The sequence below is a fragment of the Ovis canadensis genome, chromosome X (genome assembly GCF_042477335.2).
Source record: "Ovis canadensis isolate MfBH-ARS-UI-01 breed Bighorn chromosome X, ARS-UI_OviCan_v2, whole genome shotgun sequence".
NCBI classification, from domain to species: Eukaryota; Metazoa; Chordata; class Mammalia; order Artiodactyla; family Bovidae; genus Ovis; species Ovis canadensis.
The window spans coordinates 84,470,788-84,498,079 of NC_091727.1; the positions used below are offsets into that span (position 1 = coordinate 84,470,788).

Genomic DNA, 27,292 nt, shown 5'->3' on the forward strand with positions numbered 1-27,292 from the left:
ACACCAATCCTGTGCTCAGCACTGTGCGAGCTACAGATGTGAATGGGAGCTTCATTCCCTCCAGGAACACAGAAAGTAGTTGGGAGAGTTAAAATAATCACATTTGAAAAGAGAGAAAACTATTCAACAGTCACTAAACGCTACTGTGTTCTGTTGTTGAGATGGGAAGATAAGTTCGTGTACATGCCCTCGGGAATCAGCCTGCAGTGCAGGAGATGTGGCAACCATGGGTTCAATCCCTGGGTCAGGAAGATCTCCTAGAGAAGGAAATAGCAGCCCACTCCAGTATTTTTGCCTGGGAAATTCCATGGACAGAGGAGCTTGATGGGCTACAGTCCATGGAGTCACAAAAGAGCTGGACACAATTTAGTAACTAAATAACAAAAACAATGTGCCCTCCATAACAGAGGTGTTTTCTTATTGGGGAGTAGGGAGAGAGCTTCTAAAACTTGTAGAACTTCAAAGGAAGAGAAGGCTAATGAAACTTGGCACAACTAAGGAAGACATTGTGGCTAAGGGATGTTTTGAAGGATGAGAATTCAGACAGGCAAGCATTTGGAAAAAAGATCATGGAGGTAGAAATGACCAGCTTTGCATGATGCCCAGGGCCATGGGCAGTACACAAGCTGGACACCCATACACACTGGCCCTGGAAATAGTCCTGACTTGCTCATGGTAAGAGGAAAAAGTAAAGCCCATTGACCAATGGAGAATGTGAGCATGCTGGGCTGTGTGGGACAGGCTAGATTGTGGAAGGCCTTGAAAGTGCAGTAGAGAAAAATGGAAGGTGTGTGGTAATCCATAGAGAGCACAGTATGTTTCTTAGTTGGGGACGGATATGGTGGAAGCATGTTTGGGGATAATTAGCAGAGAAACAGGAGGCAGAGTTGCCTGCTGCTGCTGCTGCTGCTAAGTTGCTTCAGTCGTGTCTGACTCTATGCGACCCCATAGATAGCAGCCCGCCAGGCTCCCCCATCCCTGGGATTCTCCAGGCAAGAATACTAGAGTGTGTTGTCATTTCCTTCTCCAAAGCATGAAAGTGAAAAGTGAAAGTGAAGTCGCTCAGTCATGTCCGACTCTTCGCGACCCCATTGACTGGAGCCCACTAGGCTCCTCCACCCATGGGATTTTCCAGGCAGAGTACTGGAGTGGGGTGCCATTGCCTTCTCCGGAGTTGCCTGGGATATGTAGAATTAAGATCAAGGAGGCAGACTTGGAGGTAACCACAGGGACCGCCAGTTGAGGTGATGACACCTGCCTCAGGTGTGGAGAAGCAAAGAAGAGTTGAATATCTGGAAGGAAAACCCGACCAGATGGGAATGGAAGATGAGAAAAGATTCAGGCAGGGATTAAACTTGATGGTGGTAGACCCCTGGCTGACTCACATAAATCCTTTAAGCCATCAATACTTCTTAGGATTAATGTGCTAATAGCAAAAGATTCACAAAAGATGTGGCAGAGAAATAGCTTATGTGACAAAACCTTTCCTCTCGGGGCAAAGACAAGTGATCCTGTCAGGAAACCAGTTGCAGAGGCTACATGCACGGTCAGGTGAGGCACGGCTAATGCATTCAACCACAGACTTGTCCCAGGGCTCCTCATTCCAGAAATGTGGGCCTGTCTGTAAACAGTTTCAGGGGGTTAAGGGAGCCTAGAAGGTTGAAAGTTACTCAATTTAGAACATCCTTAGCATTGTTCTGAGTAGTCACTGAGAGAGCCTCAACCTCTGACATACTCAACAGCAGGCTGAAAGTAACGAGAAAGGGCTTAGGGTCAACCGGCTTAGCAAAAGCTTTACTGCACACCCAGGGCAGCTTGCATTGTTGCTCAGAAAGCTGTCTCTCTCATAGTAGCTTGGACTCCTATTCAGAAGTAACCCCCAACTGCACCCCCATGGACCATGAAAACTTCACAGCAAGTATTAGAGCAGCCCCATAAGGAAACATGTGGCTCAGGCACAAGACAACTTATTAAAACCACCCCACCCTGATGCAAACACACCTACCCATCACGGAGATGTGATACAAGAGCACAGGCTAATCAAAGCCAATAAAGACATGGTGGGAGGAGAGGAGGGAGAAGGTGAGATGTATAGAGAGAGTAACATAGAAATTTACAAGACCATATGTGAAATAGATAGCCAATGGGAATTTGCTGTATGACTCAGGAAACTCAAATAGGGGCTCTGCAACAGACTGAAGGGTGGGATGAGGAGGGAGATGGGCTGGAGGTCAGGAGGGAGGGGTCATGAGTGTACCTATGGCTGATTCTTGTTGATGTATGAGAAAAAAAAACACAAATTTCTGTAAAGCAATTATCCTTCAATTAAAAAAAAATTTAAAAAGCCCATAAGTGCTGAAAAGATTGGGCTTTTGTGTTCATAGAAGAAAAACAATGCAGCATAGTTGATTTGATGCAAAGGCATTTGCACAAGGCAGGACTTTAGAACATCTTTTCCTGCAAGAAAAGTCCCCAGGGTTCACCAGTTGATAAACCACTTACCACCTTACCATAGAAAGAGTTGGATGCAGTGTTGTTGTTCAGTCACTAAGTCGTGTCTGACTCTTTCATGACCCCATGGACTGTAGCCCACCAGGCTCCTCTGTCCATGGAATTCTCCCAGCAAGAATACTGGAGTGGGTTTCTATTTCCTTTTCCAGGGGATCTGCCCGACCTAGGGACTGAACCTGAGTCTCCTGCATTGGCAGTCAGATTCTTTACCATTGAGCCACCAGGAAAGCCCCAATCCAGTATATCATCTCATTAAATTAGAAACCACAGCAGTGTCTTTAAATATGGGCGTTTCATATGCACACACAGGTAGGTAGAAGCAGGTGGCCCTAGTCTTGGTTCCCCCAGAATCACAGCCTAAAATAAGAATTCTAGAGCAAGTAGTTTCCTTGGGAGATGTACTTTGCAGAGGAAGGATGGAGAGCTTCCATAGAGATAGGAAGGGAGCCAAGAAAAGGTGCATTTCAAGAAAGATTATGGGAGCTTAATCCTGCTGGAGAACTCTGAAAGCCTATGGAGAGTTATCTGATTTATCATGTTTGAGGATGAGGGAGCTGGGTTATTTATACTCCAGTTCCTAAGGGTCATGAAACATCAATTCTCTGACATTTTCAGTCTGCCCTGAGCACTGACAAACTAGGTTTCAAGCATGAGGAAAAAGCCTCCAAGCCACTGATGAGATGCTGGCAATTTAATGTCTGGCTGGAATGTGCCTCAGCCACAAGGGAGAGGAGACATGGGCAGGATCTGCTACACAAGTCTTAATCAGAAAATCTCCCAAATATTAGGCCAGGAGACAGAGTTTTTAGGCAAACATGTTATGTATCCCAAAGTATATTTTTCTCCCATTTCCTTCAAAAAGATCCCCATTTCCCATTTTCTGGAGTTACATCACTAGGAAGAGGAAAAAGTCTAAAAGGAGAAGGAGAAACAGGTATTAGTTTTCTAGGGCTGCCAGAACAAAGTGTCACAGACTGGGTAGCATGAACAACAGAAATTCATTTTCTTTTCTTAAAAAATAATTTTATTTATTTACTTTGGCTGTGCTGGGTCTTTGTTGCTGCACAGGCTTTTCTCTAGTTGTAGAGCGGCAGTTACTCTCTAGTTGTGGTGCACAACCTTCTCGTTGTGGTGGCTTCTCTTGTTTCAGAGCACAGGTTTCAGGGCACACAGCCTACAACAGTTTCAGCTCCTGGGTTCTAGGGCACAGGCTCAACAGTTGTGGAGCATGGGGTGCCGGGGTCCAGCCCCGGTGGATCCAGGGAATTCGAAGCGGGGACAGCATTGGTGAGGAAAGACTTATTTATTTATTAATATAAGATTAGATTAGGAAGAAATAGTGTAGTAAGAAAATTAAGTGGAGAGAAGAGGCTGATTAACTTGGGTTACATGGAAAACCAATAAAGTTCCAGACAAGGAGCTTGCACCCTCTACGTTAGGCCGCCGGTGCCCATTTGAATATTGGAGAGTGCCCCGCCTTGGGCTCTCTCTCTTACGGATCTTAGAAGCCAGGACAAGTAAGTAGACACAGTGAGCCTCCACGTTCCAAGGGATCAGACTGAAAAGGAGTGGGAGGGAGCAAGAGAAAGAATCGACACGGGGGAGGCCAGGCTTGTGCAAAAACCCCCTCCAACTTTATTATTTAAAAGATGTTTATATACCCTAAATTTTACATAATGGAAGATACAGAGTCATGCAGGGGCAGCAGTCCTGACCCTTTCTGTATATCTTTTTTGTATACAAAAGGTCTCAGGTGATTAACATTATCTTCTGGCCAGGAGGCTTGCTAACACTTTTTTGGCTCTCTTTCTTAAAGAATGTTAATCTCGTTTCCCCTGAAGTGTTTTTCTTTAATCTGCATCTCCTTAAAGTATTAAAGTTACATCTCTATAGAACAAAGGTGCAGTGGGTTATAACAAAGAAGGTACTTAACTCAAAGATCTAACTAATACCAGGCCTACTACTTGTTTTTCTATATACCAACTATATCTAGAAATAAAGGATATGAAAATTTGGCAGCAAGTATTGGTTCAACAAATGAAACTTTTAATCAGTCCTATTCTAATGATTTTGACTCCTCGGAAGCCCCTACATTCCTAGGATGTTTTAAGCTTCCTGTGCTTCCTGCGGTCAGGAGGCCTCAAACAATCACATGAGCAGCTGTACGAGTCCTGCAGGCAGGCTAAAAAGCCATCAGAGGGGTTTTGGGATTGAAACACTCTTTCAAACGCAGAAGACTAAAGCCCTGAATTGACTTTTTCCAGAGAATGTCAGAAGAGTGGAAAAGCAGGCCGATTCTTATTTTTTGGGGGGTGGATGCTCAGGAAATTCCAGGGGGAAAACCTGAGGTCTGATTAGCCTTGCCATCAGAGCTCTGCCGCATGATCTTGTCACGAGTGGAATTCCTCACGCTGGCTCCCGGCAATGGGGTAGTTGTTTCATGTCATGTGGGATCCTCTCAGATCAGGGATCGAATCTGGGTCTTCTGCATTATCAGGTGGGTTCTGTACTACTGAGCTACCAGGAAAGCCCCAGAAATTCATTTTCTGACAGTTCTGAAGGCTGGAAGTCCAAGATGAAGGTGTCAGAAGGTCAGGTATCTCCTGAAGCCTCTCTCCTTGGCTTGTAGATAGTGGTCTCCATCCTGAATTTTCAGATGGCACTTTCCCTGTGCATGCCCAACCCTGTGTCCCTTTATGTCTCCAAACTTCCTCTTCTGATAATAACCACAGTCAGAATGAATTAAGGCCCACTCATATGACCTCATTTAACCTTAATTACCTTTTTAAAGTCCCTATCTTCAAACAGAGGCACATTCTGAAGTGCCAGGGTTAGGACCACTGCTGCTGCTGCTGCTAAGTCACTTCAGTCATGTCTGACTCTGTGCGACCCCATAGATGGCAGCCCACCAGGCTCCCCCATCCCTGGGATTCTCCAGGCAAGAACACTGGAGTGGGTTGCCATTTCCTTCTCCAACGCATGAAAGTGAAAAGTGAAAGTGAAGTTGCTCAGTCGTGTCCAACTCTTAGCGACCCCATGGACTGCAGTCTACCAGGCTCCTCCATCCATGGGATTTACCAGGCAAGAGTATTGGAGTGGGTTGCCATTGCCTTCTCCGTTAGGGCCGCAACATGTGAATTTGGAGAGGGGCACAAAATTCAGCCTATGACAGAGAATAATGAGCATATTCAACACTTAGATTTGTAAAATGTCTATTAAGGAAAGCAGTGTTTTTACCAGGCTCAAGCAAACAATTGCAGGCAAAAAATGAATAGGTAGAACTTTAACTGCTGCCTTAATTTGGAAGAGACCTTTCATGAGTTCCTTGGGATCTCAGTTCAGGATGTGAGGATCACTTGCAATAAGGTCAGCCTTGCCTTTCAGTAAATCTTAGCTCTATTGTATTAAATCCTTAAATGCAAAAATGGTAAGGACCTAACAGAAGCAGAAGAGATTAAGAAGAGGTGGCAAGAATACACAGAACTATACAAAAAAGGTCTTAATGACCCAGATAATCATGATGGTTTGATCACTCACCTATAGCCAGACATCCTGGAATGCAAAGTCAAGTGGGCCTTAGGAAGTATCACTAAAAACAAAGGTAGTGGAGGTGATGGATTTCCAGCTGAGTTATTTCAATCTTAAAAGATGATGCCTGTGAAAGTGCTACACTCAATATGCCAGCCAATTTGGAAAATTCAGCAGTGGCCACAGGACTGGAAAAGGTCAGTTTTCATTCCAATCCCAAAGAAGGGCAATGCCAAAGAATGTTCAAACTACTGCACAATTGTGCTCATGTCACATGCTAGCAAAGGTAATGCTCAAAATGCTCAAAATCCTTCAAGTTAGGCTTCAACAGTATGTGAACCAAGAACTTCCAGATGTACAACCTGGATTAAGAAAAGGCACCAGAGGAACCAGAGATCAAACGGTCAACATCTGTTGGATCATAAAAAACAGAAAAACATTTACTTCTGCTTCATTGACCATGTTATAAAGCCATTGACTGTGGATCACAACAAACTGTGGAAAATCCTTAAAGAGATGGGAATACCAAACCACTTTCTTTGCCTCCTGAGAAGCCTGTATGCAGGTCAAGAAGCAACAGTTAGAACTTGAGATGGAACAACAGACTGGTTCAAAATTGGGAAAGGAGTATATCAAGGCTATATATTGTCACCCTGCTTATTTAACTTCTATGCAGAGTACATCATGTGAAATGCTGGGCTGGATGAAGCATGAGCTTCAATCAAGATTGCCAGGAGAAATATCAATAATCTCAGATATGCAGATGACACCACCCTTATGGTAGAAAGGGAAGAGGAACTACAGAGCCTCTTGATGAAAGTGAAAGAGGAGAGTGAAAAAGCTGGCTTGAAACTCAACATTCAAAAAATGAAGATCATGGCATCCAGTCCCATAATTTTATGTCACATAGATGGGGAAAGAATGGAAACAGTGACAGATTTTATTTCTTGGGCTCCAAAATCACTGCAGATGGTGACTGCAGCCATGAAACTAAAAGACACTTCCTCCTTGGAAGAAAAGCTATGACCAACCTAAATAGCATAGTGAAAAGCAGAGACATTAATTTACTGACAATGGTCCGTCTAGTTAAAGCTATAGTTTTTCCAGTAGTCATGTATGGATGTGACAGTTGGACCAGAAAAAAGGCTGGGTGCCAAAGAATTGATGCTTTTGAACTATGGTGTTGGAAAAAACTCTTCAGAGACCCTGAATATTCATAGAAAGGACTGATGCTGAAGCTGAAGAGGATGAGATGGTTGGATGGCATCATCGACTCAATGGACATGAGTTTGAGCAGGCTCCAGTAGATGGTGAAGGACAGGGAAGCCTGGAGTTCTACAGTTCATGGCATCAAAAAGAGTCTAAACAATTGTATTAAGTCATGAAAGCTGTGACAACAAGATGAACTGACCTCTCCTGAGTGCCTTCTCTGCATCAGGCGCTGTGCTATGCAATCTACACCTATTAAGTGATTCCTGTCGGTTTGACAATACTTATTAGATGAGAAAGCAGGTTTAAAATGGCAAAATAACTGCATTTTTAGTTCTTTATTAAAGCAACCGAACCTGCCTTGTCATTAATAAGAATACAAGGACAAGCCTCATCTTTACTGAAATTTTTATATTTAATTCAGCAAATATTTGAAAGTTAAACCTATTAAGCACTGAGATCAGACTTGGGGGAAGATGGGAAGAGTGAGGTAATTAGACTTTGGACTTGTCCCAAGAGGCTGACTGTGTAACTGGGAGAGAGGAGAAATGGACCAGGTAAAAGGAAGAAAGGATACAGCCAGGCACGGTACAAAGCCTCGGGAGAACTTTGGCCAAGAGGACACTGATCCCTACAGAGAGGACATGGGAAAGCTTGGAGGTGCAGTCTGCACTGAGCTGAGTAAACTGCAGGAGGAGACATGGAAGCATGCGGGTTCCTGGAGTCTGTCTCTGTTCTTCAACAGTATGCTTTCATGAAAACAAGCAGACAGTCTGAGCTGAGGCGGGAGCACTTTCAGACAGATCAACGTCTGAGAGCAAACCCCTGGCAGGAGCAACACCGTGTGGAGACAGTGCAGTGGAGGAAGGAGAGGGCCACCTGTAGGGTCTGCATGAGTGCAGGTGTAGGCAACTGGCGTGGAGAGTGCCTTTACAAAATAAGGAGCCAACATTCAAAAACTAGGAGACCTCTTACTGAACTTCAGCTTTTTGGGCCACTCTGGACAAATCAAAAGGCCTGGCACCTGACCTGCACACCCTCCTATTGTGAGTGGCAGCTCCTCCTGGGTTAGATCGTGCTCTCTCCATGTGTTCCAGCCCTCTCACTCCTTGTGGTTTGCACCCGCTGACCTCGCTTCTTCAAGTTGCCTGCCAGGGCCCTGGAGCAGCAGGGACACTGTCACTTGGCTGAGTCTCATGGTGAGTCAGAGGACTAAAAAGGTCAACAGGTTCTGGGCTTAAATCTTGTCACTACAATTTAACTACCTGTTACCTTAGCTTCCTCATCTGTTAAGTGGGCATAACAGTATACTCAAATCTATAGCAACCACTCAGTATGTGTAATTTGCTTAGCATAGCATCTGGGCCCATCAGTTCAGTTCAGTTACTCAGTCGTGTCCAACTCTTTGTGACCCCATGGACTGCAGAATGCCAAGCTTCCCTGACCATCACCAACTCCCAGCGCTTGCTCAAACTCATGTCCATCAAGTCAGTGATGCCATCCAAGCATCTCATCATCTTTACCCCCTTCTCCTCCTGCCTTCAATCTTCCCCATCATCAGGGTTTTTTCCAATGAGTCAGTTCTTGGAATCAGGTGCCAACGTATTGGAGTTTCAGCTTCAGCATCAGTCCTTTCGATGAATATTCAGGAATGATTTCCTTTAGGATTGACTGGTTGGATCTCCTTGCAGTCCAAGGAACTCTCAAGAGTCTTCTCCAACACCACAGTTCAAAAGCATCAATTCTTCGGCCTTCAGCCTTCTTCACAGTCCAACTCTCACATCCATACATGACTACTGGAAAAACCATAACTTTGAGTAGACAGACCTATGTCAGCAATGTAATGTCTGCTTTTTAATACGCTGTCTAGGTTGGTCATAGCTTTTCTTCCGAGGAGCAAGTGTCTCTTAATTTCATGGCTGTACCATCTACAGTGATTTTGGAGTCCAAGAAAATTAAGTCTCTCACTGTTTCCATTGTTTCCCCATATATTTACCATGAAGTGATTGGACCAGATGCCATGATCTTAGTTTTTTGAATGTTGAGTTTTAAGCCAGCTTTTCACTCTCCTCTTTCACTTTCATCAAGAGACTCCTCAGTTCGTCTTCACTTTCTGTTATAAGGGTGGTATCATCTGCATATCTGAGGTTATTGATATGTCTCCCAGCAATGTTGCTATGCCAACAGCAAGCTGCTTAAAAACAGTCCCCAAAACCCCAGAGGGATGCAATAGCAGGCTGAAGAAAAGTGGCATGGAGTACTTTTTTCTGCCCTTGTCAGCCAATGGTAGTTCCCAAAAGCAGATGAAAGATCCTGGCAGTATTCCTGGTTCTCTTCTCCATAACATATTTGCACACCAAATTTATCCCAGCCTTTCAACTCACGGAACCATCCCTGTTGTCCTAGCGACTGTGCGTTGTTACTACACCCAGCATACAGATGTGAAAACTGAGGCTGGAAAAGGGTCATCACTGGCTCAAGATCTTAAACCCTGGCCTCTGAGCCACGACGCCACAATGCAAAGGACAGACCAAGGCAAAGACACTGATCTGAGCTGCTCAGCCCTGTGCTGGGAGGCTAATTGGCCATACACCCTCAGGGGTAACCAGGGAACCTGGAGGGTCAATGGGGCACAGAAGCCGGGGTGGGCAAGCAAGAGACAGCGTCCAGATCATGGGATGGCAGAAAAGCCACAATTTTGCTCAACAAAACCTGGCCTTTGCAATTTAGGGTCCAGGTTAATCCTAAGAATATGACTAGCTACTAAGCACAGAGCAAGTGAGGCCCGGGTGCCACTCCCTAAAGGCAGCTTTCCATCCTGTCCAAAGTTAATGCACAGGCTTCTCTGAGACAGAGGGGGCCGCCCAGCAGGGCAAGCAGCACCAGCAGCAGCACAATGCCCTTTCTGCTTGTCTCCTCTACCTGCATTTCCTATTGGTGCTTGAGAAGTGTGCTATGAAAGCAAGTCAACAAGGTGAGCCTAATGCTGCTGAGCTTCCGGTGTCATTGCCTGTATCCCCAAACCAGAGACTCCTGAATCATGTTAACACCCCAGAATTGTGTGGGTGGACCCAGGTTTTGTGGGTCTGTACTGGGAGACCACACCAGGCTCCGGATGTCCTAAAACAAGATGGTGGACAGGTGCCCAGAATTACAAACTAGTGAGTACATGTGCTTGCCAAGGCTCCTTCCTCTTTTTAGCTCTAGGTTCCTCCCATTTCTACCACAGAAGACCACGGCTGGCACCAAAAGATTTCACATCCTGAGGCAGTTTGGCAGATGGTGGGGTGTGTAGTCACCCAGGTTGACCTGGGGCTGGCCCTCAGTCCTGCCTGTCCCAGGAAGGGCACCCCTGCAGGCCGAAGGCTGGAGGAAGGTAACACATGCAGCACCCCTGGGCCTCCGTCAGTCCTCTGAAAATGTCGGCTCTTACTGGGGCTAGGATCACTTGTGCCTAATGCTGTCCAAAAGCCTTGGGGGCCACAAGAGTTTAGGGATTTAGAAATCATTAACAGGGAGGCAGAGATCATCAGCACCCTGGCAGGGGCTGGCAAACACACTGACATGGCTGCAGTGAACAATGAGACTGTTAATACCAAGTGGGCTACATAGGGAAAACTCGGCATACTATAGATAGCTTCTTCATATCATCCACTTTTGGATTTACTAACAAAAGTGTTTAGGTCAAGCTGGTGAAAACACTTGGCTGCTGAAGTGTTCTGGGAGACGGAATGGTGGAAAGCAGATCATGGACCTGAGGCAACATGCAGATGTTGAACTCCTGCAGTTCAGGGAAGAAGCTCCCAGCTTTATGGATTCCTGGTCATGCTACAGCCCCCAGTTCACAAAGCCTGGCAGTTTGACTTAGCTCACACTGCCTTCTGTCCCCAGGGGCCACTATATACATCTTTACTCGAAATCCACTGATGGCCCTCAAGTCCCAACCTAGGCCACATCCTAAAGGACCTTTGGGACTGGGGGTCAATGGTGTCCATGTTCTCCTCCTTTCCTAATTGGAGGCTCTTCACTGTCTCCCTGTCTCCTAGCTGCAGGCTTCAAAGTGCACACCTGCATTCCCACTCATTCTGGGGAAAGCTCTCTTGGGAAAAGAGATGCCTCTTCAATCACTACTCATAGTAGGTGCTTTCTGGTTTACAGATTGCTTTCATGTGAATCATCCCGTGACTTCTCACTCCCATCAGATACACCAACAAATAGGATTACTCCTAATGGGGACATTTCACACTGCGCTCATCCTTCAGATAAAGAAATGGAGACTCAGAGAGGGAGTGATTTACCAAGACTCATACTCCAGCAGTGGTGGGGTTGCGGATCAATCCAGGTTTGAGATGGCAGAGCAGAGTGTGTTTCCTCTCACAGTGCCTCTGTGGAGGACCAGAGCCTGCCCAGCCTACCTGGGTAGCATTACAAATACCAGCACGCAGCCTTGCCTCTGCAAGCAATGGATGAAACTTCACAGCACATCAGAGTCTCTAGAAATCCTGTGCCAAAGCTCCCTCTGGGGACCTGAACAGATGGTGTCAGGCTGGGGGCCCTCCTACAAACTTGTCTGGTCCAGCTACACTCCTGGGCTGTTCCCTTCATGGGTCTGATCCTTCTGGGGGCCCTTCCCCCATTTCCCAGCCAAGGAGACCCTCTTCACTATAAGACCCAGCCCAGATGGCCCTCCATTGTCCATCCCTTTGAATCAGTGGTTGGTTCCCCACACTTAATGCTCCCCAACCTCTTGACACATTTCAGGCTCTGCTCTTTACAGGTCTGCCTGGAAGATGAACTCCAGCCTCCTCACCTCCCAGCCCTGAGTGATGCAAGGGTGAGTGGACACCTGACACCCTGCACAGTGGAGGAGTTTCTTGCAGGATGTGTATCCTTGGTCTTGAATGGGCTTTGCCTTGCGAGGTCTGACATCCAGATCTGCCCTCTCCCATCAGCCTGTGCTTACACTGGGGCTAGCAGATGGCTGGGTGGCCAGTGCACTGGAAGCAGTTCTCCTACCAACCCAGCAGCTGTCTAGTGCAAAAGACACCAAGAGCCCCTCCCACCAGGCTGCGTGCAGGGCAGAGCATAGTGCCACCCAAGCAAAGGTACTTGACGTCCTGTGTGTACACATAGCCACCGTTCAGGCACCAATTCCTGGTGTCACTTCTCCTATTTGGTCAATAGCGATCACAAGGCCTCAGGCACTGTGAGGGACCGAGAACTGGAGCCCACCGTGGACACCTCCAACACCCGTCTGTGCTCTGCACCTCCCAACAGGCTGGCAGGAACTGTCAGGTCAACATCACAGGTGAAGGGATGCCCTGCCCACCCCTGCCTGCTCCCTGTCCCCTTAGTGGTGAGTCCCCAGCCAGTGTCCGGCACCACTGCCCCCACCCTCAACTCGTGGGAACAGCCTCATGAAGGACCCATCCCGAGAAGGCTGGCCCTGGAGTGGTCTGAGGAGAGGTGGTGAGATGGGGCCTTGGTACATGGTTGACACGCCCTGCCCCACAGGTTATGAGGACCTATCCTGGGGGTAGTTGGTGTGCACTCAGCCCTGGGCTCAAGGCCACAGCCCAGCTGCTAGAACTTGTGCTGGGCTGGCAGGGGGAGAGGAATTTCCTAGCAACTGAGAAGATCCAGGTGTGTGGAACGTGGGAGGAATACAGTGAAGTAACTTCTTTGCTTTGCTCTCTACAGGCAGATGACCAGCTCAGGGTGAAGAACAGTGAGAGCCAAGGCGGGTGGCAGGGTCTCCCCAATAGCTGACAAAGCTTCAGGCAGGATTCGACAGGAGTGGCTGAACCTCAAAGAGACTGAACGTTCTGCCAAGGCAGGCCCGATCCGCTGGCATTGGAGGTCCTCTTGGGAAAACCTGCATCCCTGACACGAGGGCCAAGGAGACCAGGAGGCAGGGTGCAGAAGACTGGGATATCCCAGATGTCTGAACTTCTGAGCCTGCAGCAGCAGCCCACCTCCTCCACCCCATTAACAGTTGGTGTCCCCCCCCAACCCCCAAGGGAACAAACAGGACCAGAGTCCTCCCCCACATGTGCCCTCTGTCCCAGGAAGCACGGGAGCTGGCCACTCCGATCTGTGGCAGGACCCACAGCACTACCAGCACAAGAACCAAGGAACCATGGGAAGAGCTGGTCACCTACTGCCTGGCCACCAAGCAGAGTGAAGTCACTGTGCAACACAGGCCGGGCTTGATGAGCCTCGTTGTGGAGAAGACAGACGACACCCTCCACCCACCATCACCACTACCCAGGGGCCGCAGCAGAGGTCACGCGGTCGCTCTGAGCAGCCAGGACCCAGGGACCATGACAAGGTCTGCTGCCACCCAGGAGGCTGGACCCACAGAGCAGGGCAGGTGGTCAGTAAAATGTGGCCTCCCAGAGGCTCAAGAGGTGGGCAGCTGACCAAGGTACAGTCCAAAACTACACTGAGGCCAAGGGCAGCTGCCCCAGTAAACAGGTCAAGATCCCTCGTCCAGGTTCAGCCCCTGAGCCAGTTCTCAGGTCGCACTGAGGAATAGGGACAAACAGACACAGGGATGACCCCAGCCCCTCCCAAAGGGACGTCGGGCTCTGTGTTGGTGACCCCACGTGGGGTGGTGGAACCACCAGAGGGGTGGAGGTTGCCAGACAGGGTCAACTTGACACCAACGTGAGAGACATGGTTAACTCTGACTCTGCAACCACTTTGAAAGGACCCACTGTGCTGGGGTTTCTGGGCACAGGGGCTCAAGGGGCAGGGGACACAGGGCCAGTCCTGAGGATTTGTCAGTCGGTCTTGAGCTGAGAGAGCCTGGAAGGCAGTATCCCCCAGAGCCAGGTGCAGGACTTAGTGAGACGTCTGTCGAGGAGTCCTTCAGAACCTGAGGGAACATGTGATGTGAGGAAAAGATGGTAAGGCTGAACAGAACTCCATCAAGTGAACTCCATTAAGTAAAAGAGAAATGCACAGAAAATGCCGGCGGGGTGGGGTGGGGGGTGGTACACGCCCCACTCATCAACTGGAGAACCTTCTCACTTCTGGTAGCACCTCACGGGTATTCTCTGCTCCTAACTCCTCACACCCTCTCTGTGCTTGGCCAAGTCGCCACGGTGGGCACATAAGTACTCAAAGGGTAGCCAGACGGGGCTCCCGCCCAAAGCACGAGAGTCCACTCACGGAAGTCCTCTCACCATGGGTATGGGATAGCAATGCACACTCCAGTCTTCCCTTCCTACTCCTTGATCTCACAAACTAAACAGCTGGATCCATTCAGTGGGCTGCAGCCTGATCTGGAAGCCTCTTCCAGTGCTGGGCAGTCTGGCATTCAGGTTTTGGCCAAACCTGCCCAGACAGAGGACAGTGAAGAGCACATAGACCCAAGAGCTCAGGAATGATGGACACGTATAAACCAGCATCTCCCACCCCTGTGTCAAACGTGATATACAGGCCTGTGATGTCAATGTGAGCAGGGCAGTGCCAGAGGCTCACAAAAGGTCCCCCTGGGCAGTGCCCCAGCCCTTTGGCATACAGCACCCTGAGTAGCGGCAGCAGAGTGGCCACCCGTGTCCGCAGGTCCCATGTGTGCCATGTCCTCTCAAAGAACTGCAGTGGAACTGAGATGAAATCAGAAACACGTCCAGTTCTCAGGCTGGCCCCTCCATCTGGGTGGTATAGAGAGGGGTGCAGACAACAGGACCTGCCCTGGGAACAGAGAGGAAATAGGTGTGGCTGACCTCCCAGAGCTACATGGCTGCCCCTGGGCTTGTCCCATGTGCAGGAGTCCAAGGCCCAGGACTAAAGCCAGGCAGGGACCAAGGGACTGACATGGACGTGAAGGAGCCCTCTCTCACGGACAGAGTGCTGGACGCCAGGGCAGCGTCTCCTTGGGGACTGCTCTGCCCAGTTATGAGGGGGTGGATGGTGGCTCCCAGAAGGAGGGCCTGAGAGACACACACTGACCTGTGGGGCACTTACGGCTCCAAGAGACCAGGTGAATACTGAGTTCATTGCTAGCCTACAAACAGAAGAGGACGAAGCTGCAATACAAACACCAGGGCGGGATGAATGCTCAGACCCCAAAAGAAGCGCCCACAACTTGGCACAACTTGGCACAGAAAAGACACATGGCTCAGCAGAGAGATGAGCAAAGGCATTTCAGAGAAGAAAACACATCAGCCAAGGAGGACATGAGGAAAACTGAGAATCTGGGTCGAGCCTGTCCCATGTCAGTGTTGCCTGTAAATGCACAGCAGGAGGAAAGTGGAACCCTCACCAAGCCTCAGAGACCCAGGTGGGGTGGGAGGCAGCACTCCCCATGGCTCGGTCCACACATGTGGGCGCGTGAGGACAGCTGGGGCCAGCAGCAGGGAAGGGACAGGTGTGGAGAAAAGCCACGGAGCAGGGCCTCACAGCTGCCCCATCAGCAGCCACACTTCATAGGAGTCCAGTTTACTGGGCAAGGTCTAGTAAAACCAGGATTCGGGAGAATCAGCAGGATCCCACCCACCATTCACAGGACCCTCCCTCACGATCTGAAACCACTACCAGGAGGTTCTGGGGTTTCTGGAGGCAGCTGGTAACCACTCTCAGGGCGAGGAGCAGAGCGCCAGCATGAGGGAGTTGGATGTGGTGATTGCTCGGGTACCCACAGTGCTGAGGCCTCAGATCCAGGAGGCAGCCTCGCCCCTCAACTCATGGCTGGCAGGCTTCTGCAAGGAGACAGCAGGCTGCACGCTGAAAGAGAAAGCACTGCTCCAACTCTACATTCCCATGGCAGCAGTTATGTGGGTGCCTGGCTAATGGGAACCAGGTAGACACTGACCTTACCTTCCTGGGGCTTGGCGACACTCAGGGGTCCAGACTCATGCCCAGCAGCCACAGCCTGGGAAGAAGAGGGGGGCAAAAGTGGGCAGCAGGAAGAGGCAGGGCGCCCAAAAACTCCAAGATGAGAGCAGCTGACACTCGGGCAGATGGAGAAAGGGATGTTACAGTCATGCCTGGAAGGAGGACAGTAGGTTGTCAGAACAAGAGGAGCCAGTAGTCCAGAGGCAGAACTGCATGAGAAAGTGTGGGGTCCCAGATGAGCTCTGCACAGAGTGTAGGACCAGCACAGCCACCCAGAGTGCTGGGTGAGGAGGAAGAAGACCCCAGACCACCAGAACACGCCCAGGGCATCATGGACGGGTTGAGACTTAAAACAGGAGAGGGCTCAGCTGCGCTTTCAACCCGGGATTGATGAGGATGAATGTGTGTGCGATGTGACTCAGAACCGACAGTGTGTGCAACTCAGGCTGGAGCAGGAGAGACAGCAGGGGTCCAGGCGAGTGCGGGGGTGGAGTGGGGGGCTAGGCTGACAGCACTGGCCCCAGGCCATGAGGCCTGAACTCAGCTAGTAGTAGTGGGGACAGGAAGAGGATCCTTTACTCTGATCAGGCACTTGGGAGGCTGGGGCACAGCAGGGAGGGCAGCGGTCAGGAGCAGAGTCAGGGGGCTGCCCTGGATGGGCTGAGCCCTCAGACGAAAGGAAGAGGACAGGAAACATTTTTGAAAGCGAAGCTTCTTTTATCTGGGACATCTCAGGTCCCAGGGGCAGCAGGAAACTGAGGATTTTCCTTCGCATCTGCATAAAGACAGACTGTTGCTCAGCAATGGGCCAGCAGCCCCAGAGTGGCTTGGAGGGGAGCCAGCCTGGGCTTTCAGCCCAGAGTTGGGGAACTCCGCCCAGAGGCTGCGCCTCTTCCCGCTTCCCTGGCCCCTGAAGCTCGGATGCAGTCGCTGAGCACACTGGGTCGCGGTCACTTTGACTCTCGCCGAGTCTCGCCTACTGGACGCCTATGGTACGGACTCAAACTGGACAAGCCCAGCCTCCGTGGGTTCCCCAGGCCCACAGTAAGCACTAGGGACAGGAAGCCCCGCTCCGCTCGCCCGGTGGCTCCATCCCGCCCCGCTCCACCCCGCCCCGCCCCGCCTCCTTCTCCCGAAGCTCCTCTTCACCCAGCCCCAGACTCCTCGTCCTGCTCCTCCCATCTCCTCCCCTTTTCCGCCCGACCGCTCACTTCCTGGCCCTCCCTCGGGTCCCGCTCCAGGACACAGGTCTCGAGGCTCCTCCCGCGTGACGGCTCCTATTCTGTCTCCTAGCAGACAGGGCAGGCGAGAGCAAGCGCCTTTGTTCGTACGTGCGTGTCTATGTAACTGCGTGCTTACGTGAGTACGGAAGCCATACACACTGGAAATCAAGGGCTTCAGTGTTTGTGGGCGCGACGGGACTAAGGCCAACCGGCGCCGTCACCTGACAGCGGTCCCGGTGGCGGACTACTGTCCTGCCTGGTGGCCGCTGCCCGGCCATCCCAAAAAAGCGCCCGCGACTCGCTCTACTTGCAGGAAGGTGGGACCTACCTCGTGCGCAGACGATACCTCCGGGCGGGGGTTTCCAGGCTCTGGGACCAGGAGCCCCTGCCAGGGGACCGAGCCGGACCTTCCGGTTCCCTTCACGGCCACAGTCCCCGCCTGCTTTCCTTCCACGTATGTGTCCTGGCGATGCCAGCAGATCTGCCCTCCAGCCTCCTGCTCGTGCCTCCTGGACTGTGACCTTACACGAGCCCCCTCTCCCCGCCCCCTGTGAGCTCCCCACATCGGGCCCTGACCTGAAGAGCTCAGCTGCTTGTACGTGTTCCTCTCCTGGTGGGGTCCAACCAGGAGTCCATGGAGGGCGGCCGACTGACTGTGCCGGCCTCTGGATCCTTCCAGAGTGTCAGTGTGAGGGGAGGAATCATTTTCTCTTCATAGTTGCTCCAGTCTTCTGGGCTGTAAGTCACCATCACTCCTGGGGGATGGGTTTCTGTGCTGACCCTTGAGGCACTGTGGGGGTCCCTGTCCCAGTCACACGAGGACAGGCCAGCTGCTGTGATGAGCAGAACCTACCCTGAGGGAACCTGCATGTGTGTTTCTCATCAGTTGGGCCCTCCTGGGTCCCTGTAGTCTGAGGCCCCTGCCAAGGAGAGCATGGTGGCTTGTTGTCCAACATTGCTGTCTTCTCACTGGTGGTTTTCTCCCTGATCCTCTGGTCCTCGTGCAGGTGAAGACGCACAGACAAGCAGGCGGAAGAGTGTTTTCACCTCTGGCCACCAAGCAGGCACCCTTGCTTCGAGTGGTGGGAAAGCTTGAGCCCCGTCTTGCTCAGGGATTCCACCCACACAGGTGAGATTCAGAGGCGCCCAGGAGGAAGGGGTTGGGTTGGCTGAGACACTGAGTGGCGGAAACTGGGCAAGCCTGGGATCCAATCACATACCCCAGTAGAAGACATAGCAATGGCCATGCCCCAGGGGGACAGCCAGGCTCCCTGGTAACCAAGCCAGACCCAGTGAAGAGGGTGACCCTTTGTCACCCAGCACGTCGACAGAAGTTCAGCAGGATGATGATGCTCGGGGCTAGCCAGTGCGTGAGGACATGGCACCCTTGCCCGTGGTTGGTGAAGTGGACAAAGGGGAGCCTTTGTGGAAGGCCATTTGCTAGTGTATGTTAGCACCTCGGGTGTGTGCTCTGTTCCCTGGGCCACTTCCTGCATGACTCTTCAGTCAGTGAGTGTGTGGTCATGTCGAGTGGCTGTATTGGCAGAATGAGTTTTCCCTACCCTTCCATCAGGAGGGAAGCATCAGTAACTTGTGGGACCCCCAACACTGGGAGGTGTAAACAGACACCATATAAGCGTGAAAACAAATGCATGAAAATAGATGTGCAAACGTGGAAGAGTGTGCCCAAGGTGCTGGGAGTGGAGAAGCCATCCCCCCTTGCCCCTGCGGAGAGATGTCCACACAGGGCTGACCCTCTGGCTTCATTTGCTGGCAGTCATGTTAGGGTCACACAGGCCGGCTGGCTTAAATACAAAGCGTGTTGGTTCAGGAGGCCAGCAGTGGAGGTCGAGGTGTCAGCTGAGATTGGCTCTTGTGAGGGCTATAGAGAGAGTCTGTCCCATCCACTCCCTCACTTCAGGCATTGCTGGCCATGGTGAGCATGTCTGGGCTTGAAGAGCTCCGCCTTCCTCTTCACCTCAGTTCTCCTATGTGCCTGTCTGTCTCTAAATGTGTCCTTTGTATAGGGACAACCGTCCTGTAAGAGGAGGGTCCATCCTAATGAGCTCACTTGACCTCGATCAGCTCTGTGAAGACCTTTCTTTTGTCTGTAAGGTCATGCCAAGGTACTTGGGATTGAGACTCCAGCACCTGAATTTGAGGGGACACAATGTGACACCTCACACCCTACAAAGGCTCTGAGGTAGGAACAGACTGGAGTGTTCCAAGGTTGGAAGGATGACCTTCATGGCTACCAGGGGTGAATCCAGGGGCGAGGAGAGCAGGCCATCAGGCTGTGAACCATATCATGTGGTTCCTCATGGGCCTGGGAGAATTGTGGCTCTCCTATGCTAGGGGAAGGAAAGGCCCAGAATGCCCTGGGCTGGGTGCTTCCAGGACCTTGTCCCCATCCTCACAGCCATGTGGAAACAGAAGCTCCCTCGGAGGTGCTGAGGATAGTGAGGTTCAGGCCCATGGCTCTGATCCTCTGCCTCCACTCCCCTCCAGAGAACAGGGACCCACTTCCAGGTACAAGGAAAGAAGTAAGGTTGGAGGTACGTGTAGTCAGGTCCCCTGCAGTCAGGGACTGTGACTCTGTGCCTCAGCACCTCCTCAGGTGTCAAACAAGGTGACAGTAACATAGCAGATAATTTGGGGTTTGAATTCTGTGATCCCTGCATGATGCCGTCCCAGGCCCTGGCGAGGACAGGGAGCATGCCCGTCCCAGTAGTTTCTGCTCTCCGTTCTTTCTCTAGGCTCTGGGCAAGGGCTGGGGCATCTGATGACAGTGGAGGCAGTGATGTGGGAAGGACTGGGAGGAATGTGGCTGCCAAAGAAAGGTGTGAGGAAGATACCTGGCAGGGCCGTCTGAGGTCCAGGGCACCCCAGGGCCGAGGCCAGATTGGTTAGCATGGATCTGCCCTCAGCAGCTCTGGGCTAAGATGGAGATCTCCAGAGCATGGGCAGGGATGGGACCAGGAGCTAAGGGGTGGGATGGTGGCCGGGGGTAGGGGAAGCTAAGCCCAGGACAGTGCCTGTCCGTGCTGGGAGAGGACCAGAGCCCAGCCACTGGGCTGTGAAGCCAGGGGGCTTGCCCTCCCTCCTCAGTGCTCCCAGGGTTTCGAGTCCCTCTGTCTTGGAACTCACCATGTGCCTCTCACCATGTACCTCTCTCCCACTGCCCTGCCCTCCTTCCTGACCTCCCCACAAACTCCATGTGATGGATGGGTCCTCTAGGTCACCACCTCCCTATCTGTGGACCATGTGGAGACGGATGGAAAGAGCCAGCCCTCTCTGATCCCCCGGATTCTGTGTCAGCAGGCTTGGAGGATGCTTGGGCACATGGGGCTGAGGTCCAGCCCATGGCTGTGAACTTGCAGGCCACTGTGTCAGGCTCCTGACCTTTGTGGTTCTGTGTTTCTGCAGCCACGTGAGGCCCTAGGAGCCCTGGGAGATGAAGTTCGGCTGTCTGTCCTTTCGACAGCCTTATGCAGGTTTCATCTTAAACGGTGTCAAGACCCTGGAGACGCGGTGGCGGCCTGTGCTACGCGGCCACCAGCACTGTACCCTGGCAGTCCACATTGCTCACCGGGACTGGGAGGATGCAGCCTGGCGGGAGCTGCTGGAGCAGAGGCTGGGGATGAGCCCCGCCCAGATCCAGGCCTTGCTGCAGGACGGGGACAAATTCGGCCGCGGAGTGATTGCAGGCAAGTGACACCCTGCCCCATGCTGTCTGCGTGGCCCTGATGCTGCCCTGCATTGTTTTCTGTTGAACCAGTTGGTGAGAGGGGTTGGGGGGAGCTGAGGTTTCTGAAGAGGAGCAGCAAGGGTCCCTTGGCTGGGAAACGGTGGCCCAAGGTCCCTTACCACCAGTCTGGGCCTCAATCCCCATTTGTGCTCTGAGGCAGAGGCAGGTCCAGGTCTGCATGTGACACTTGTCTCTGTGTGTGTGTGTGTGTCCCCACGTGTTTGTGTGCCCAGCAGAGACCATGAGAAGCAGGAAAGCACCCAGCCTGGGTTCCCCACTGCCACTGCCTGCAGCCAGGCCTGAGCAAGTCCCCTGACTCCCCAGGGTAAGGCCCCACAGCAACAACTCCGCTGGTGAATCGCTTCAGGGTCTGATATCCACAGGTTCCTTGTCAGGGCCTTCCTGCTCTGTCCCTGTGGCCTGCAGTGGGCAGACTGAGAGCTGCCTGTGGCCTGGTGGGTTCGTGAAGCACCAGACCTCTCCCTTTCATTTCGCTCCTTCCCTCGCTTGCCCTTGCCCCAAATTCCCTTTGCCAAGGTGAGCCCATCTGAAATGCTCAGCCAGAGGATTCAGTTCACCCTGGTTCCCTGCTGTGATACATTTTAGTCTCTAGCAGGCAAGACTTTCAATGACCTTGTTCTCATTCTGTGTCCTGTCTTTGTACACAGGTCTCGTGGACATTGGGGACACTTTGCTGTGCCCAGAAAACCTAGATCCTGAAGAGATGGAGGAGCTGGAGAATCAAGCCCTGTTGCCCGACCTGCGACAGAAGTACCTGACTGTGCTCACCAATCCCCGCTGGCTGTTGCAGCCCATCCCTGGAAGGGGCGGGAAGGACATCTTCCTGGTGGACATCCCCCAGCACCTGATCCCCCTTGGGCAGGAGGCCTGTCCAAGCTGGGCTTTCAAAAGGTGACCAAGAGACCAGCACATGGTGACACTATCCAGTCACCATTGCACCCTGGATGTGCCCATCTGGTTCAGTCTGAATTGGCCCCATCTTGGGGTGTTCTGCCAATTTGGTGTGGGTCGGGGTGCCGGGACACCTCTCGTGCAGTGCTGCTCTGGACTCAGTGAGAGTCTGCAGGAATTTGACCTTTATGATAGATAAGATGGCGTTGCCACTTGTTTTGGCCCTGCTGTGTCTGGGTGGTTGAGAGAAATGTGTTGTTAGGAAACCGCTTAGTGTTTTTCCTCTCTGCTCTGGTCCAAACTCCCCGATGTTGGAACAGTGACCAGGGGGTGATGGGGGAAGGCTGGGGACTGGGCTGTGCGTCAGCAGGTGGAGAGGCATCCAGCACACAGAGAGGCCCACAGGCCCAGAAACAGGCCCCTGGATCGGGAGCTAGAGATACTCAGCTGCTGATCAGAAACTTGTGGCAACATTGGGGGACCCTTGAGGAGCCCCTTCTGCTTCAGGGTGCAAGACTCAGGGAAAGTGACACCCCCAAGGTCAGGAGCCTGGCTGGGCCATCTGCTGAGTGGCAGGCAAGGCCCAGGGACCAGCCTGTCCTGGGCTCACCTCAGCGCTCATCCTGGGGGTCAGACCCTTGGCCGAGCATGTGAAATGCTGCTGCTTCAGTTGAAAAGGAACCATGGAGACCAGACTGAAGCCTGCTTGGGGCGTGGGCTTCCAGCCTTACCTGGCCCACCCTGTGCCATGTGTGAATAGCATAGACAGAAAGAACACAGACTCGCAGTTCTCGTTCAATTCTTTATTTACTCCCATAGAGTTTGCTCTACTTTATTACAGCCAGAAATCTATTTGATTACAGGAGAGTACTTTTGAGTGTCTGTAAGAAAGGCAGTGCCCAAGAATGCTCAAACTACCGCACAATTGCACTCATCTCATACGCTAGTAAAGTAATGCTCAAAATTCTCCAAGCCAGGCTTCAGCAATACGTGAACCGTGAGCTTCCAGATGTTCAAGCTGGTTTTAGGAAAGGCAGAGGAACCAGAGATCAAATTGCCAACATCTGCTGGATCATCGAAAAAGCAAGAGAGTTCCAGAAAAACATCTATTTCTGCTTTATTGACTATGCCAAAGCCTTTGACTGTGTGGATCACAATAAACTGGGAAATTCTGAAAGAGATTGGAATACCAGACCACCTGACCTGCCTCTTGAGAAACCTATCTGTAGGTCAGGAAGCAACAGTTAGAACTGCACATGGAAAAACAGACTGGTTCCAGATAGGAAAAGGAGTACATCAAGGCTGTGTATTGTCACCCTGCTTATTTAACTTATATGCAGAGCACATCATGAGAAATGCTTGGCTGGAAGAAGCACAAGCTGGAGTCAAGATTGCCAGGAGAAATATCAATAACCTCAGATATGCAGATGACACCACCCTTATGGCAGAAAGTGAAGAGGAACTAAAAAGCCTCTTGATGAAAGTGAAAGAGGAGAGTGAAAAAGTTGGCTTAAAGCTCAACATTCAGAAAACTTAAGATCACGGCATCTGGTTTCATCACTTCATGGGAAATAGATGGGGAAACAGTGGAAACAGTGTCAGGCTTTATTTTTGGGGGCTCCAAAATCACTGCAGATGGTGATTGCAGCCATGAAATTAAAAGATGCTTGCTGCTTGGAAGGAAAGTTATGACCAACCTAGAGAGCATATTATAAAGCAGAGATATTACTTTGCCAACAAAGGTCCGTCTAGTCAAGGCTATGGTTTTTCCTGTGGTCATGTATGGATGTGAAAGTTGGACTGTGAAGAAAGCTGAGCACCAAAGAACTGATGCTTTTGAATTGTGGTGTTGGAGAAGACTTGAGAGTCCCTTGGGCTTCAAGAAGATCCAACCAGTTCCATCCTAAAGGAGACCAGTCCTGGGTGTCCATTGGAAGGACTGATGCTGAGGCTGAAACTCCAATACTTTGGCCACTTCATGCGAAGAGTTGACTCACTGGAAAAGACCCTGATGCTTGGAGGGATTGGGGGCAGGAGGAGAAGGGGACGACAGAAGATGAGATGGCTGGATGGCATCACCGACTTGATGCACATGAGTTTCGGTGAACTCCGGGAGTTGGTGATGGACAGAGAGGCCTGACATGCTGCGATTCATGGGATCACAAAGAGTCAGACACGACTGAGCAACTGAACTGAACTCAGGGACATAGCAGTTCAGGGATTGGGCTTGTCCTTGAAGTGCACACAGAGGACACACGTGTAATCTAAGGACTCTCCCTGCTCCTCCTCCACCTCAGGGGCCTCATTTGGAGCCATGACTGAAAGGGCCACCATCAGGATGGAGTAGCAGGTCTTGTGCAAAGTCATTACCAAATTGTAATCTGGGTACTCTGAGGGGCTCTTGGGCAGTTCCCCTGTTCCATCCCTTCCAAAAGTAGCTGGGGGCACAGACGTGGCATTGCTGGATGTGCCCTCTCCACTGGGACTGCCCTGCTCGCTGGGGAGATGGTTTCTCCCAGCCCACCTGACTATACTGCCCATAGACCAAAGGCCAGAGAACACAAATGAGCACCAGCTGGGGGTTCTGTGAGCAGGTGGTGTTCCCTTGTGGACTTTCTTGTCTGCCTCTCGGGTGTACTGGTTTTGGTGGAGTCAAGGAGAGTGTCCGGTTGCCACCGTTCACTTCTTTGTCTTTATGGTTGCTGTTGCACTGGCAATAGGCTGAGCAATTGTTCTGGGGTCGCCTTTCCTCCAGATGTTCTGCAGGAGAGGCTTGTCTCTCTGAAAGTTGGAGTTGGGATAGATCTGAAAGAAATGAATCACTTTAACCATCAGGTGGGAGAAGAGCCCTTCCTTGCTGCCCTCCTCCCCACCACTATCCCAGCCTTGCCTAACTGTGGAGACAAGGTCTCTTCATTCCTGGCAGGTTATGAGGCCCTAGCATGTTGCTCCCTAGAGCTCCCCCCAGGGCTGTCTTTACTTGAGGTGTTACTGGCCCTCTCTGACATCAAGTGGCCCCTCAAGGTTTGGGGTCACCCCTGTCTAAGAGGGGTGGGTCCTGTTTGGATCCTGTCTAAGAGGGATGGTGGAACACAACACATCCTGCTTTCTCCTCTTTCCTTAACCACCCTCATGAGAAAAATTTTTCCTGGGAAATGAAACCCATCCAGCACTCAGCTCGTCTAGTCTTCCTGGAAGGGCTTTCTACGTTACCATCATCATCATCTTCCCTGCAGAGCGACCCGAAGGGTGGATTTTACTGAACTCATACAGGTTCAGTTCACTGATGAAACTCTTGATGCTGTCTGTCTCGAAGATCTGGTCCAAGCCTCTGCGCTGGAGGACTTCCATCTGGGAGAGATCTACTTCGATGACCTCATCGTTCCAGCATGTAGAAGTGAAGGCTGCATCCTCCACGATCTTCCAGAGCTTCCTGGGGAAGGACAGCCTGAGGATGGCATTGTTCTCTTCCTCGGCTGTTTTTGGGTTCAGGCCCTGTGGGGCGGATTGTCTTGGAGGTGTTGATCTTGGCTCTCGGGTTGCTCACCCTGCTTCTCCAAAACCTCCCCTCAATCCACGTTTCGATCTGGGGAGGAATCACAGGAGTCCCCTGCTGCAGGTTCCCCATCAGTTGATGGGGCCAGCTGGGCTGCCTGTGCCTCATGGGAACTCTGACTAGCCATGGAGCCAGTCTAGCTCAGGAGAATTCTCTACCCAAGCAGTGAATGCTCAGGGCAGAAGGGCCTCTCAGACCAGGGTCGGGGTGCCCAATAAATACTGTCTGGAGATTCTAGAATCTGGATCCTGGGACAGGCAGCCAATTAAGTGATCTGCTTCCTTAAATGATAACAGTATTTACTTTTGAGGATGAAAGTGAGGTTCAGGAAAAGGGTCAAATATGGACTTTTGCTTTTTACTCAATTGTATCACTTAATATTATAAATATTAGATAAATGTTTGTCCAAGTAAATAAAAGGATAAATATATGTGACTTACCATTCAAGAGGGCAAACAAGATACAAACAATACCTGTAGAATGATCCCATTTAAATAAACCATATTGTATATGTATATATTTATATGTATGAGTGTTAAAGGAATAGGCAGAGTTCTGAAAGGATGTTCACTGAGAGGTTGACAATGTTATTTGTGAAGGGAAGGGGACAGAGGTGAGAGTGTGACACTATTTCTTCTCTATTCTTCCCATTGTTTGAACTGTTAAAAAGAAAATATAGTTAGGGAGCATGGTAACTTTTTATGTGTCAACTTGGCTAGGCTATATTGCCCAGTTGCTTGGTTAAACATGTCTCTAGATGTTGCAGTGAAGTTATTTTTGCATGTGATCAACATTTAAATCAGTGGACTATAAATAGATTATTCTCCATAATCTAAGTTGGCTATATCCATACAGTTGAAGGCTTTAAGAGAAAAAGACTGAGGTCCCTCAAAGAGGAAGAAATTCTGCCTCCAAACTGCCTTTGGACTCAAGTTGTAAAAGTAACTTTTCCCTGCATCTTCAGCCTACCTGCTTTTACTGAACAATTCAGAGATACAGATATAGATACAGATATGGATATAGATATGTGTGTCTGTGTGTTTCAAACACATTCATTGGAGCTGAAAAGGCCTGACTGGGAATTCCAGCTTCCTCACTTCTGTGTTCTCAACCAATTAAATTAAACTTTATAGATTTCTATTTACTTATTGGTATATACAAGGGAAATAATGGAAATAATTATTTGCATTACTCTGAAAAGTGACATAGTGCTTGCCTGGTTCATTGAGCATTATCACAGCTCAGCAAATGCCATTTATTGTGATTAAAAATGTTTTTGATTTTTTTTTTCAGTTTTCAGGGTCGTTTTTGGCAGACAAATGCTCCTACAGAGAACAACAGGAACACCCCATTAAAACATCATGTATTCCCACCACACACACAAAAAAAGATAATTATGTGATGTGACAGATGTGTTAATAAATGTATAAAGTCAATGCATTGTATACCTTAAACTTCAGTTCAGTTCAGTCGCTCAGTCATGTCCGACTCTTTGCGACCCCATGAATCACAGCATGCCAGGCCTCCCTTTCCATCAACTCCCTTAAACTTACACGATGTTATATGTCAATTATATCTGAATTTAAAGGATTTTTTTTAAAAGAATAATGTAGGATAATGGCATGAAGGTGGACTAGGACTAACTATAAATGAGGAGGGTACCTAAAGCTCACCTGTGTGGTGGATCTGTTACCAAGTCCAAGCTCATGGGGCTTCAGGTGACGTAAGTGGTAAAGAACCTGCCTGCCCGTGCAGGAGATG

General features: G+C 50.5%; 1 protein-coding gene, 2 long non-coding RNA genes and 1 pseudogene across 30 annotated transcripts; 1 reads left to right on the forward strand and 3 right to left on the reverse strand.

Annotated features, from left to right (window-relative positions):
- Positions 1-13,930: 13,930 nt before the first annotated feature.
- On the reverse strand, positions 13,931-15,262 carry LOC138930389 (uncharacterized). Its single transcript, XR_011446177.1, has 3 exons — positions 15,208-15,262; positions 14,439-14,949; positions 13,931-14,128 (listed from the first exon to the last, which is right to left on the reverse strand). It is a non-coding gene; the product is annotated as an uncharacterized lncRNA (long non-coding RNA).
- A 530-nt stretch (positions 15,263-15,792) lies between these two features.
- LOC138930388 (uncharacterized) lies at positions 15,793-17,382 on the reverse strand. Its single transcript, XR_011446176.1, has 3 exons — positions 17,304-17,382; positions 16,075-16,129; positions 15,793-15,981 (listed from the first exon to the last, which is right to left on the reverse strand). It is a non-coding gene; the product is annotated as an uncharacterized lncRNA (long non-coding RNA).
- Positions 16,957-26,967, forward strand: LOC138930386 (protein EOLA1-like). 28 transcript variants are annotated; one of them, XM_070290528.1, is made up of 8 exons: positions 17,016-17,084; positions 17,334-17,451; positions 17,629-17,769; positions 18,323-18,444; positions 19,431-19,518; positions 20,742-21,022; positions 21,732-21,975; positions 26,825-26,967. In XM_070290528.1, the coding sequence occupies exons 6-8, from the start codon at positions 20,770-20,772 to the stop codon at positions 26,931-26,933; spliced, it is 606 nt and encodes a 201-aa protein (XP_070146629.1). In that variant the 5' UTR covers positions 17,016-17,084; positions 17,334-17,451; positions 17,629-17,769; positions 18,323-18,444; positions 19,431-19,518; positions 20,742-20,769; the 3' UTR covers positions 26,934-26,967. The 28 variants fall into 28 exon arrangements, with proteins under 28 accessions (XP_070146622.1, XP_070146642.1, XP_070146641.1 ...); XM_070290545.1 differs by lacking the exon at positions 26,825-26,967 and having other exon boundaries at positions 17,041-17,084; positions 21,732-26,817; XM_070290521.1 differs by having other exon boundaries at positions 16,957-17,769.
- LOC138930387 (heat shock transcription factor, X-linked member 3-like) lies at positions 24,132-25,695 on the reverse strand (annotated as a pseudogene).
- Positions 26,968-27,292: the final 325 nt, after the last annotated feature.